At 35.2% G+C, this 14,518-nt stretch overlaps 1 protein-coding gene across 10 annotated transcripts; it reads right to left on the bottom strand.

Moving 5' to 3' along the window:
- Positions 1-5,582: 5,582 nt before the first annotated feature.
- On the bottom strand, positions 5,583-13,013 carry LOC131071744 (glutamine synthetase cytosolic isozyme 1-3-like). Of its 10 annotated transcripts, XR_009358687.1 has the most exons (7): positions 9,862-13,002; positions 8,324-9,762; positions 8,105-8,232; positions 7,949-8,013; positions 7,630-7,701; positions 7,453-7,501; positions 5,590-7,367 (listed from the first exon to the last, which is right to left on the bottom strand). XR_009358687.1 is itself a non-coding variant. In XM_059209701.1 (6 exons), exons 2-6 carry the CDS (start codon positions 8,145-8,147, stop codon positions 7,266-7,268), a joined length of 363 nt encoding a protein of 120 aa, XP_059065684.1. In that variant the 5' UTR covers positions 8,148-9,762; positions 9,862-13,011; the 3' UTR covers positions 5,583-7,265. The 10 variants fall into 10 exon arrangements, 5 of the variants coding, with proteins under 5 accessions (XP_059065684.1, XP_059065680.1, XP_059065682.1 ...); XM_059209701.1 differs by having other exon boundaries at positions 5,583-7,367; positions 7,598-7,701; positions 8,105-9,762; positions 9,862-13,011; XM_059209697.1 differs by having other exon boundaries at positions 5,583-7,367; positions 7,453-7,701; positions 9,862-13,011.
- Between the last annotated feature and the right edge of the window lie 1,505 nt (positions 13,014-14,518).

Raw genomic sequence — 14,518 nt, 5'->3', positions numbered from 1 at the left:
TCTTTGATAAACTATATTTTAGGGGTGCCACAAAATATAAGAAAAGATATAAAAATGGGATAATGCTATTTTAGACCAACAAGAAGAATGTGGAAATAGTTAATTGTCATATAAATAAAGAATATTTATTTATAGTGTAAGTAAAAAAAGAAAATGATAATTTTTTATTAAGATAAAATGGGTTTTACAGGGACCCGAAACCCAAATCCAAAAAATAACAGAGAATCGGTGAAACAGTCCAAAAATAATAGCTAAATAGAAACAAAATAGGAGCACAACCCCACAAAGCCCTGCAACAAAAACTTCACTAAAGCATAAGGCCATCAAGAAAAAAATTAAATAAAAGCTCCTGATTTTTCTCCACAAAGTTTTTATTGATATCTTCGAGCTCCTCCACGATGCTCCTGGTAGTACTCTTCTCTTGAACCCTACTCCTAGTTCTTGTAGACAAACTTGTGGAATCTTGCACCTCCAGAATACTACTAATCGACTGAACTTGATGAATTTTTATTTTCTCATTTATCTTTTTAATGCCTTTCATGCTGTTTTTCATAACTTTTTTGCCGATCTCAACCAAATTCTTGAGATTTCCTTTAATGTCTACCAAATCTTCTTCCAGGGCTCGTAATTCTAGATTCATGCTCAATTTTAATGACCTTAACATTTTTGGTTAATTTTTGAGTCATTTTAAGGAGCTTATTTGTTTTATTAGGCATTTGAGTCTCAGTGAAAGTGTTAATAGTTTAAGATATTCTTGTTTGATAATGTTGATTTCACTGATTACCCACCAGAAGCACTTCTTTTGACTAGAAGTGGAGCTAGTCAGTAGCATGTCAATATTCACTGAATCACTTTTATTGTTGTTCAAGTCCACCTAGTCCAGATTTATGGGAATATCCAACTTGGTCTCCTTATCCCCTTTGTCATTTGGATCCATAGATTTCCCCACCTTTTTCCTTTTAGAGCTAACATTACCCAAATCTTGGGGAGGAGGAGTAATGTTCTTTTTGGTTGCCTTTATAGGGTGGGATTTACACTTCCTACTACTATTAGTGCCAAGAGTGACCTTAGCAAGGGGACCCTCTTCCTCAGAGGACATATACTCTGGATCTTCTTCCAATCCTTCAAGGTTTCGCCAATCCATAGTGAACCCTTCATCCTCAATTTCAATATCAGACACAACATGCACATCATGACCAGTCTAGGATTTGGGGTCACTATCACATTTGAGGGTTAACGAGAGCTTCACTTCATGTATTTTTTAGCATATTCCATTATAAGAAGGATCAACCCCTCATGTAAAACAGGACTTTCATAGTTCTTTGCATGGTTGGATAGACTATGCTCCAAAGAGGATAACATGTAAAATGATATAAACATTTTTCTATCATGTCTAAAATGGTTTAAAATAGTGAAATGATAGGAAAAACTACTAACATAATGACCATCGAGGGTAATGTACCTAATAACCAGCTCTGCAACATTGGCCCATAGTCTCAATAGGTATTTTCTGTTGTAGCCCCCATCCACCGTCTTTCTAATCTTGTCTCTCTCAGTCTGCTTGTCAAAGAAAATGAAAAGGGATTCCTCCATCACCTTGCATTCTCTATATAATTTCTTTCCCTCCATCCGTAAACTAGTAATACCCACAATTAGCTCCTCATCAATTATAAACTTACCACCATAGCAAATTAGGATTCCATTATTCCTACCATTAACAAACCCTTTCATCGCTCTAGAATCATGACCATGTAAGGTTTTTATGTATGGGATAAGGTCGCCATACGTAATCTTAGTCCACGTATCCTTTCTTTTCTCCCACTTATGACATGAAGTTGGCTCAATCCTATTTTTATTTCCCCCCATGTTCAAATTGCTCCTACCAATTATGAGGCTCACTGTCACATAAACAAAGAAACACCTGAAGACAAAAAACCAAGAACCCGAGAAATTTTTTGAAGCCGTAGAGTATTATGTCTACTCAAATTATTGCAAGAAGTGGTTTTACACATTTGATGGGACTGTATCATTAATATTTGTCCGTTGAGAATCCATAAAACATGTAGCATCCTTTCATGCCAGTTCACTCAAGTGTATCGAGAAAGTTTCCCCTTCCCTCCATCGTTTGATTTTTTTCATAACCCACACCCAAATTCACCACGTAGTTTGCAAGTTGGTTGCCTTCCTGATATACATGCATGATTTAGACTTCATCCAACATGGAAATCATCATATTGAGGCATTCCTAGATTAAGTGCTTGATTGTCCAACTAGGCTTCATATGATTAAGCGGGAAATTAATAATATTCAAGGAGTCACTCTCAAGCCATACCTTTTTATGACCTCCCTAAATAGCAAGTTGAAGCCCAAGGTAAGCTGCAGAAAAATGATACTTCATGTAACTAAAAAAATTTAATATAGTAAAAGTGCAGGAAGAAATCACCATAGTATAAGTAAAGAAAAAGATAAATGGGGTAAATGGGGGTAAATGTAGGGAAATATGAGGCTAAAAGTGGGTGAGGGGTCTTAATAGGTCATCTATTTTCATTAAACCAATGAAACTGAAATTAAACAAGAAATTCAAGATGCCTATTCACAAAATTTGAAGGTGTGATAATAACAAGAATTGTAATGTTGAAAAAATAATTTTACCATTATTTGGTCTAGCAAATTTTGTAGATCAATTATTGAAACTATCTTCCTTTGGTTATTAAGATGACTTTGTGATAACAATAATGTCACACACTTTGGCCTAAGTGGGATGATAAAAATAAACAACACATCTTAATTTGTATCAATATAGTGAAGAGATTATCAATATTTTAAGGATAGTAAAATAACAAGTTGTGCATCATTTCATAACTATACTTAACATTTTACAATTTTAAATATTTTAAAGAATTTTTTATTGATTTATTATTTTATTATTTTATTTATCATTTTTTAATTTTTGATTATGTAATATTATTCTATTTTATATAACTTTCACTACAAATAGTCATTTTTCATGATATCTTAGTATTACATCATTAACTCCAATATCTAGCGTATGGATCTGTAACATCCTAAAAATGCACCCCTTGCAATTTTCGACTACATTTGGGTCTTCGCCTTAGTGTTTGTGTCCCTCAGCTTGATCGAAGACCTGAATATAGGTCATGCAAATTAAAAATACATTGCAACTCAACATAGCATTCTTCCTACACCTTGATCTTGCCCCAAAATCGGTTAGGACCAGGGCGTGGCACCCTGGGATCCCCTATTTGAGACCTATCTTGGGGTCCCTCCCTTTGGCTCATTTCAAATTGGAGTGGGAAAATCCCCCCTATGTCAGCCCAAGTCAAAAAAATAGTCAATTAAATCCCACTGGCATGTATATAAGAGGGATTTCCCCTCTCATATATATATCTAGGATTCCTAGACCTTTGATCATTAAATTAACATGGCTTTGTTTTGTTCTTTTAACATTTTTCCTATTAGAGCTATTCTCAAATAAAAATCACTAATTGAAACATTGGGAAACTTGATTGAACTATCTTCGAAACAAATTTTTATAACCTCATTTAAATTTTGTAATCTCATTAGATTTAGAGAAATGAATGCAATAGATGACATTTGGTCCATAATAATTGAGCCTAGGTGAGATGTTTTGGAATTCTGCAAACTACCGAGTGAACTAAAAATGCATTACAAATATTGTATCAACATACAACTACCCATTGTATAACTTCTTGCTTTCAGATGTCTTATTGTCATGATGTTAGAAAGTTCTTAGCAATCAAAAAAACCACAATCTACACTTCACTTGGTGAATTTCTTAACTATGCTACCATTTAGATTCAAATAATTATTTATACATCTTTCTAAATTTTTGAATTTATACATACCAAAATGACTACCTATTTACATCAAATAAATAACCGTATTTCTTTTAAAAAATACATTTTATTTCAACTCAATATGCAATTATTATATATATATATAATTTTATAATCGTCTTAAAAACAAAGTTCACTTCACCATCAAACAATCAACAGTCAAAGATGTAACCCTGATTTTGAATCTGCTTTTCGTTGCTCAACACTGCGAACGACAACTGGATTTGTCCCGTGAATGCAAATTGAACGTTCATATGCGTATTCAAAGCATTCAGGTCAAACCACACATTTAAGTTCTCATCTTCATCATCGTTGGCCACTGAACTTGCACCGAATTTCTTGTGAGAAATTTTGTATATAGCGATTCTTCTCAAGAATTAAAAGTCGTTCATCTCCCGTCGACCTTAGCCGCTGTTCTGTTAAATGTTTGGTTTAAAATCTCATGTAATGTGATGAAATTTGTAGTAAAACAATTTTTTTAATATAAATCATATGGTTTTTTTTTAATGCAAAAGTTTATATCATTCATAAAAAATGTATAACTATTTGATAAGAGAGCATGAGTCTTTAGGTTGATTAATATAAAAATATATATTTTTAATGGAAGATATAAAGTCATGTATCTATTTGATAAGGTAGCATGAGTTTTTAGGCAGATTGAGGGATATCCATTACCTCTAGCTGATTTTGTAGTTATTTTGTAGGGTATCAAGAGTTTTTTACCTTTTTGGCTATTCGATATGGTAGTATGAGGTTTTAGATGGACCAAGGGATATCCATTACCTCTTTCAATGGAAAGTTCATCAAATAGACATTGATAATTGTGTTTTTGAATGGTGATCTCAAAGATATAATATATATGAGTCAATATGAAGGACATACAACCATTGGTCAAGAAAAACAAGTATGTAAGCTTATAAAATCAACTTTCATAAATTAATAAATTTGTTAAGATAGATTTAAAGCAACTTCCATAAGCTTGGTATTGAAAACTCACCAAGCACCTCTTGAAGTTGAATTTGATGTGTGATTCTTGTTGTCAAAAAGGTTGATAACATTGTTGCATGTCTAGTTGTTTATATGGATGATTTATTTCTAGCTAATAACATTGAAAAATATATTAAAAATTTGAAAAATGAATTGTAACAAAGGTTTGAAGTGATTGCTTTGGACTGTCTTTATTATGATTTGTGTACATCTCATTATTATAATTTGTGTAAATTAAGGTGATTCAAAACCCCAAAAATATCTTCATCGTCCAATAACTGTATTGATAAACTTCCGATACTTGGTAGGGGATTGTTTTGGCTCGTCTACTTTTCTTCTTTCCTATTTATATTTATCAATATTCTCCAGAAATATTTCATACTACGATGTAAGTTTTGTTCGATCTGCTGTTATAGAGCTGTAAAACATCCTGTACTCTAATGGAACCTGTGCTCACTCTGCTGATATAGTGCTACAAAACCATGAAGATGAAAGTGAAAGGCGAGGGAAATTAAGTTCATTGGTTTGACTAATCTTTTGGTACATTACTTGAACAGAATAAGCATGGTATCCCAATCTTTTCAATAAAGATAATGATATAAGCAGAGTCTAAAGCCACAACCAGTACTATAAGCAACTATTCATGTGCCTTTTGCTTCTTATTGAAATTCTGATTATATTCATGTATCTCTTGCTCTGGTTCTAATCTTTGAGCTTTGTTTCGATCATTAATCCAATGAAGAGGAATAGCAAGCATGGCTAATTTAGATATTATTTAATAACTTTTTGTGTTGACTTTAACAGTTTATACTTTATATACTCAGGGTGAATTCAAATGGTTTACAACCGAAAACGGGCAGATCCAGATCTCACGCTAGTTTACCCATTGTAGCTAAGGTAAGGCCTCCCCAAGGCGCCTCCTATTGAGCCACAGGGATAGATTGTGAAATTGCTGAAAGTGATTTGAGAAACAGAACAAGGCAAATAAATAGAATAGCATCCGATGGAAAACACACATTAAGGGTGGTTGCATAACTGGCAAACTAACTAACTATCACCTTAACTAACAGCCTAATGAATTAACGCTAACATTCCCCCTTTAATACATTAGGGTTACAAATAAAGCTACGGAAAAATACAAACTGCACTTTGCCAAGAGGCTTAGTGGCTTAGTGAGTACATCTGCAACCTGGGAAGAGGAAGGACAAAACTTGAGTTGAATATTGTGCTCAAGAACTTGTTCCCGAACTCAATGTGTTTGGTGCGTTCATGAAAGACAGGATTCTTAACAAGTTTTAAGACACCTTGATTGTCACAGAACAGTACGGGTGGACGATCATCTGAAATATCCATATCGGAGAAAATACGACAGAGCCAAACCACCTCACGGACAGCCTCCTGGGCAGCTCGATATTCAGCTTCAGTGGATGAAAGAGATGTGACATTCTGTTTTTTACTCATCCACGAAATAGGGCCAGATCCAAGATGAAAAATATAGCCTGAAGTTGATTTGCGATCATCTAGAAATCCAGCATAATCCAAGTCAGCATATCCCTGTAAGAAGAATTCCTCGTTCTTCTTACAGGGATATATACAATATCACAATATCACAATTTCAAGCTGCTATACAGTGAGAGGAAGAACAAAGGGAGGAAGAGGTAGATGTTGGTCATCCATTTTGTTCTATACATCAATAGTGTCCAATGTGTCCATGCGAGGGTCCCCAATCATTACTAACATCTTGTTTATCTTGGATAGCAACTCAAATAGGAGAAATGGCGAGAATCGGAGGACTTGCTAATGTCTGCCTAGCCAAGAGAACTTGCTAAAGTCTGACCAGGCAGCAGTCCCACCACCAAAAGCCAGGTGATAAGCACAACATGATGATCTCTTCTCACATGAGGTGGAGAGCCTTAAGAATAAGCATCCTAATTGCCATGAACAGACTGGCTGCCTCCTCGACGACGTCCAGGATGGCCTATTTCTAATTGAGGTGGAAGTCAAAGAGACCTGGGCAACAATACATTGAGCATTACCTCAAAATGAGTCAGTAGCACCAGGACGTGAGCAACTTCAAGTGTAGTTTTATTTATTAGTTCTTGAGTCTGCATATATCTTGACTTCAAAATACAATGAGAAAAAATGATTAAAAATTTTTATCAAACATTTCTATCTCAAAAAACCTTAAGATGAAGGTATAAACAGAATCTTCAAATACTACAACTAATTTCCAAATACTCAGCAACTATTCATGTATCGTTTTTTTAACTGAGATTTTGATTATATTCATGTATCTCTTGCTCATGAGTAGCAGGGTTCTGCATCTAATTTTTGAGCTTTCTTCATAGAGGAATGGCAAGCATAATTAGTTTACACTTTAAACAGCTTCTGGTATTGAATTTAATGGTTCATATTCGGCGTGATTTCAGTTTGCATATCCATTTTTAGGGCCTTGAAAGCTGTAGACTGTTTGCACCCAAATTTGTATCTATCGGAGATCCCCTGAAATCCACAAACAGCCCCATCAATCATGGTGCACAAAACGACGAAGACCATCCAATTTCACTATGTTCCAATGCCCACTTACCAAGGTGTTCTTTCTCCTACAGAATGGATTTCTGAAGATAGCCTGAGGGCTGAACAGATCAAAGAAAAATAGAGCATGCTTAGATTTCCACACAGGCTGATCCTTAAACAATATTAATTTTGAATTATAGGTATAAAGAACTAACTGTAGAATGACTTCACTGTCCTTTTCAAGCACCTGTGCAATGCTAGATCCATCATAATTCCATTTTGGGAGATCTTTAGGATCAGAAACAGGCCCAAAAAAGGTCTGAAAATGGAGAAATGTTAAGATTCAAAAAGAGACAAAACTTTATGCTTGATTTTCCTTTTGAATAAACGAATCCATTCTAAACCCCAAGGATGATACTTAATCCCATAGACATAAAATAGTTTCATAAAGACACAAAATTACTGTAAGTGACAACAAATAATACTTTATGTAACTGGAAGATTATGTCCTGAATTAAACATCATCCAGTCGCAATATGGAAACCAACAAACAACGAAACACTCACGATTCCATTGCCCATAGCAGAGAGAGGAGTAAGAAAGGCAAAATAATTCGTCCACTCTTCTAACCCTGCAATAAACAAAGACAAAAAGAATTAGCTTTTTCTTCGCACAAAACCATTCAACTGCAACTATAAATTCTAGTTTTCTGTTGTACATACCCAAGTCTAAATGATGAAAGATGGAAAAACTTGTGGCAGGCATTGTACACGGCAATCGCCCACCCCTGAGTGATTTGGTTATAAGTTCACCCACATGAGCTTCTATGCTATTTATGAGTCAAGCAGATCTGTCAAACATTTGCACAAAATATCATTTATCAAGCTCCCATAATTGATTCAGGCAATCAAATGGAGCGAAATACTCCTCTTTTGACACACCTTCAGTCCTACGCTGCAGACTCACTACCACGGTCTAACAGTTGAGATAATTGATCCACCATTAAAGTTGTCCAGTGAAGAAGCTCAAGTTTTTGGACGTGTCAGGTTTAATTTCATTCCAGTGAATTTGGAGTCCATTGTATAGAGCTTAAACAGTAAGTATACCTTTTCGTGCAATAAAACATAAAAAAATTGACCCTCTTAAAGGCAGTTCTCATCTGTAGGCCAATGGCCAATAGAATAGATCTATTATCAGTAAAGATGGGAAGGAGAACCATTCAGAAAAGATTCAGTTACAACAGTGTCTTCAACTTCTATTAACCCATTTAAATAGGACAAAACTGATTTATTAACATGATGAAACATTCACGTCAACAAATATTGATGAGGAAATTTCATTATTAATAAGTAATCATTTTATCTAAACAATCTAATTGTAAAAGAGAAGGAAAAATATTGTCTTCAACAAATCAAAATTATACTGAAACAATAGTCAATAACATAATAAAATTTAGAATTTTATTGATAGATAATTTCAAAATTGCAGATTTATTTTTTATTCTTTATAGAAATTGATAAATTCTATATCAAAACATTCAAATACTATGAAATCAAAATTATTCTCATTATATTAATAGATATGAATGCAACAAAATGATTGAACCACAGAAGATAAAATTATACAATTAAAATAATAAAATGACAAAATAAAAATGTTGAGAAATAGTACTTACCATATATAAGAGAAATTTGAAGAGATTATGCGATGACAAGATAAAGGCTATGATAACATTCTGTCTTTTTCCATCAAAAATTAAAATTATAAACAAAGTACTTATAGTTGTTGAAAGGAGGAAATATGGTGAAAAAATATTTATTCTCTTAATTATAGTGTCATGAAATACTAATATGATCATTTGAGATCCTTTGCAAACACAAATCTAACATAAATACTGTAAGTTAAGTTACTCTTTTGATCCAAATGTTCAATATAGATTATGCATATTTTAAACATTCGAAAAAGAGAAAGAATCAACAATAATGACTTGGAATAGTTATTAATCGTATAAAAATAAATAAAAACTTCCAAACTGGATTTGATATTAGAGCTTTTCTGTGTATGCAATCTCTCAACAATATTACCATTCACTACATTAAAATTTAATAATAGGAAGCTTCAAGAAAATTTTGAGGAGATGACAAAAGAAAATGATGTAAATGCCACCATTATTTTTACTGAAATATAAGGTTTGCATAAAACAAAAGTTTAATATAATCTTAGTAAATATATTTCAAATGAAAAATATAAGATTTATCAATAATTTGAAGTGAAAATGGTTGTTTTTACAAAGTACAAAAAATAACTTCTATTTAAAACACCAAATAAGAATTAAAACATTATAAAAGTATATGGGAATTGCTCACAATAATTGCCAGATCTGCAAAACACACAAATATGAGAAAAGTTAAAATAATTTTGTTTAAATGATGAATTGAATGAGATTCAAAAATATAATAATATTTTTATATTGACTTACCTCAACAAAAGATGGAATTTCACAATGTCAAATTGCGGAACCATGGAAAACTAAATTTCAAAACCAAATCCACTACCTCAAAATATTTATGTCCCCACTTTTTTCTTAATACAATAAATACAACCACTGTTGCAAAACCTGCTCCATATGGCAGTCCCACTCCAATCTCATACCACCCACTTTCTTCACTTTGCTCTTCTTCATTACTAGATGTAGAAACAGGAGGAGGAACTGGGGCAAATTCTGGCCAAGAACATTTCTTTGGTAGTGGACATCCCCATAAATTTTGATTTCTTAAATAAGACAATTTAGTAAATGTTGTCATGTGTCCTCCTTGTGGTATAATACCTTGTGGTATAATACCTGAAAGGGTGTTGTTGGAAATGTTGAGAGCTCCCAAATAACTTAAAGAACCAAGATTTGAAAGAATTGGTCCAGAAAAATGATTTGTAGAAAGATCTAATGTTTCCAACCAAATCATTTGCACAATACTATTTGGAATAGTACCATTAAGATTATTCATAGAAAGATTGAGCGGCTTCAATGCCTTCAACTTTCCCAAATCAGAAGGAACATTCCCATTTAATTGATTGTTTGACAGCTCTGTGGACACCATGTTGGGGAAAATATATGTATAGTTCTCATCTCTGCCTTTGGAATCCATATTCAAGTTGTACTTAAACATGTAAGATATCTGGAACTCAAACTCCAACATGTAAGATATCCCGAAGTCAAATTCCATGAGTGGTGGCAGGGCAAATGAATAAACCTGAATCAAGCTAAATTCTTGTTGTGGCTCTGCCAACATTGCTTGTAAACTGAAAATGCTACATGGTATAGACTCTGATAGGCGATTTGAAGAAAGATCCAAGATCTGGAGGAACTTCAGCTGTCCAATTTCAGGAGGAATATTACCTTCAAAATTATTCTTCCTCATTGCTAAGACATTCAGCTTTGAAAGGTTTCCAATTGACTTTGGAATGTGGCCTTTCAACAAGTTTTGCCCAACATCTAGGAAATATAAATCTGTGCAGTTTGATATGGAGGAAGGGAATGATCCATTCAGCTGGTTATTTTTCATCACTAGTGCAAGTAGTTTCCTTAGCTCACCAAACTCATATGGAATAATTCCTCCCAAATTGTCATCCCCCAAATTCAACATTTGAACCTCGGAACAATTCACTAAGCTTTGAGGAATCATTCCATTCAAGTAATTATTTGCCAAATTCAACATTATCAGCGAAGAGCTAAACTGTAAGCTTGAAGGAATATTTCCCGTAAGGAAATTGTGGTTGAGCAACAATACATGTACATTAGGAAGCCAAATTGATGGTTGTTGTCCACATAATGCATTGTGAGACACATCCAAGACCCCTAATGGATTCCTAGCTGATGTATTTAGCAAAAGGCCACCTTCCAGTTGATTTTCTGTGAGATTTATGTACTATAGACGATTCATATCCATGAGCCAAGAAGGAATTTCTCCAACAAGATTGTTGCTAGCTAATTGCAACTCTATAAGTGATAACTGAGTCGAAATCCATGACGGGATTTGACCATCTATCTTACATGATGTGAGAACTGAGTCGAAATCCATGACGGGATTTGACCATCTATCTTACATGATGTGATATATAAGCTAGATAATTGAAACGAGGGAATCCAGGTAGCTGTGATATGAAGTTCACAATTGGACAAGGACAAGTCCACTAATTTGCTAAGGTTCTGAAAGAAAGCCTCTGAAATAAGCTGATGGTCATTTAATGTGAGATGGAGAGTTTTTAATGACGAGGGTAGTGCTGAGGAAGCAATGCTTACCTTGAATGCATTCCCCTTAATATCCAGGTAGGTTAGGGAGGAAAGCTTTGAAAATGAGGAGGGAAGAGTTCCATTTAGCTGGTTGTAAGACAGATCCAAGTATTTAAGTGAAGAGAGACGCCCCAGGAATCTAGGATACAGCCAGTTAAATCATTATAAGAAACGTCAAAATGAGAGAGCGAGGAAATGTTGCCTAAAGAATATGGGATATTGCCACTCAAGTGATTGTTAGAAAGAGTTAGTACTCTTAGAAAAGAAAGACTACCCAGACAAGATGGTAGGCATCCATTCAGTTTGTTGTAACTAAGATCAAGTTCGCTAAGGCTCGTGAGCATACAAATAGTACTGAGGAGATTGTTGTAAGAAAGATCCAGTTTAGTTAGAGAAGAGAGACTACCTAGACAAGATGGTAAGCTTCCATTCAAGTTGTTTAAGCTAAGATTAACTTCAGTAAGGTTCGTGAGAATGCAAATAGTACTGAAGACGGTTTCGCCTTTCAGATTGTTATCATATAATATAAGGACAGCAAGAGAAGACATGTTTGCAAGGGGAGATGGAATGTTCTCACTCAGCGTATTACCACTTAAACCCAGGTGTGTGAGAGAAGACATGTTTGCAAAGGACAATGGAATGTTCCCAGTCATGCTATTACCACTTAAATCCAGGTATGTGAGAGAAGACACGTTTTCAAAGAGCAATGTTATGTTCCCATTGAAGCTATTACCAGCTAAATCCAGGTATGTAAGAGAAGACATGTTTTCAAAGAGCAATGGAATTTTCCCACTCAAACTAGTAAAGCTTAAATCTAGTGTTGTGAGAGAAGACAGGTTTTCCAAGCAGGGAGGAAGAGTACCTGATATTAAACTGTGAGAGAGGTCTATAGTTTCAAGAAAAATGAGGGTGCACAAGCTCTGCCATATGATGTCTCCTTCAACGAAATGCCATGCAGTGTAAAGAACACTCAGACGAACACCGTCTACATGATATGTGGTGTTATTGCAGGATATGCCTTCCCAGTAGCAACAATCTGTTCCATTCTCCCACGAGTGTATTCTGGAATCAGGGGAGTCATTTAGGGCGTCTTTAATGCGAAGAAGGGCTTCCCTCTCGCTGTGGATACATCTGCAGCAGAAGCGGAGAAGAAAGAGGGGAATAACACCTAACAAAAATAACTTCGTCATCGGCGCCATCGAGTGCTTTGGAGTGTTTTACTGCAACTGTGTAGCTACTATAAATAAAGAAGAAGAGGAGATGTTTGAGAGGAAGCAAAGTCTAGGCGCTGCGAAACATCGTGAATAAAGGAGAAAGAGACGTTTGAAAGGAATGGTGAACACACATTTCCTTGAAATATGAGAAGATAGACTTGACTTGCCAGACTTGGCGTGTCAACAAGGGCAAGCGTAAGACATCCGATATAAATGTAGAATAAATGCAGAAGGTGTAACTTTTTCTATACAACTTGACTGATTAGACTTGCTGTGTCAACGAGGGCAGCTGTGAGACATGCGATGTAAAACACAGAATGAGCAATTTCTATATAATTTCCAGAATAAATGGTTGAGTGATGAGGAAATGCTTCATCACGAAATGGTCGCAGCACTTACATGGAACAACACTCTGGCCTTCGAGTGGGAGGCACATCACTTCAAAATAATGGGCCGACGGACGGATGGAGCGACTGACTTATGGACGGATGACGTGGTTTCAGTGTGGGTAAAGAGAGAGATGTTTGACAGCACAGATTGTATTGACTAGACTAGTCCTGAAAAGCAAATGCAGAATAAGCCGTTTCCATACAACTTGCTATTTGAATACGTGTAAAACTAGCACTCGCATCAGAGGGGTGCAATTTTAATTTAGATAGAAACCAGCAATCACATCTCGGTGTGCAATGGATATGTTAAAGAAAGTATGCAAGTTGAAGTAAGAGAAAATATTTGGTCCATTTTAACAAATATTTGAATTGGATGGATTTGATTTGTACAAAGTGAACTATTTTCATGTGAAGTTACATGACAAAATAGGAAATAGAAAGTATTTTTGCTTTAAGTGAAAAGATAAACCATTTATAAGAGGGATTTGTTGTGCTCACACCCATCTTTTTTGGCACTTGGCAAAGTTGGGGCCTTTGTCTTTTGTTTTCTTATTTCCCCCTAAGGGTTTTATCTCTTGGTGTGTTTCCTATTTCCTCCTCTTGTCCTTTGTTTTGGACATTTTTGAAGCTTGGGCTTTAGGCCTTTGTTGTTCATTTTGAACTGTAGGGATAGTGGATCCTCCACCCCTTTCGCTTGTCAGGCATCAAAGGTGTGAGGTTTGCTTAGTCACAAGTGAACTTTACAACCTCTATCCTCGACCCCAGTCTTCCTTTTCTTGAGGTCAGACATTGAGTGTTTGATGTTCACTTAGCAACAAGTGAACATCGAAGCCTCAATCCCCAACCCTGGTGCTTTCCTATTTTAACTTGCCTGCAAATCCCGACCTATGTGCCCATGATAGCATCTATTGTGGTAGGTACCTTGATGATGTAGGGCATTGTTTGAAGTCATTTCTCACCCATTGCATTTAAATTTAAAGAGTTGGTTTATTTTCTTCAGAAACATACAACCTAATTTGTCTCTTCAAGGAGATCTTCTACGTTCAACTTCCGCATCTAATAACTAGTTCTATGGAACTTCTCAATATCCTGATGAGAGGTGGGTTGGTGCAAGAAGTTGGGTCCCAATTAGGGGGAAGCATGCATGTTGGGAAGAGTGCTGCTAGGAATGGGGCCCTGTTATTTAATAAACGAGGCCCTATTATGCTTTGGGCACTCGAGGAAAAAAAATAGCGGGCCCCCATG

The sequence above is a fragment of the Cryptomeria japonica genome, chromosome 8 (genome assembly GCF_030272615.1).
Source record: "Cryptomeria japonica chromosome 8, Sugi_1.0, whole genome shotgun sequence".
Lineage (NCBI taxonomy): Eukaryota > Viridiplantae > Streptophyta > Pinopsida > Cupressales > Cupressaceae > Cryptomeria > Cryptomeria japonica.
Note: the sequence above shows the minus strand (reverse complement) of the source record. Positions and strands in the feature narration are given on the sequence as shown.

Excerpts from the sequence above, each read along its gene's own strand:
- LOC131071744 (XM_059209699.1), bottom strand. The coding sequence starts at position 8,147 with ATGCCTGCCACAAGTTTTTCCATCTTTCATCATTTAGACTTGG. Across the intron at positions 7,702-7,948 it reads CTGCTATGGGCAATGGAATC|ACCTTTTTTGGGCCTGTTTC; the intron begins GTGAGTGTTTCG and ends CTCCATTTTCAG. Across the intron at positions 7,368-7,452 it reads GTAGGAGAAAGAACACCTTG|GGGATCTCCGATAGATACAA; the intron begins GTAAGTGGGCAT and ends TGTGGATTTCAG.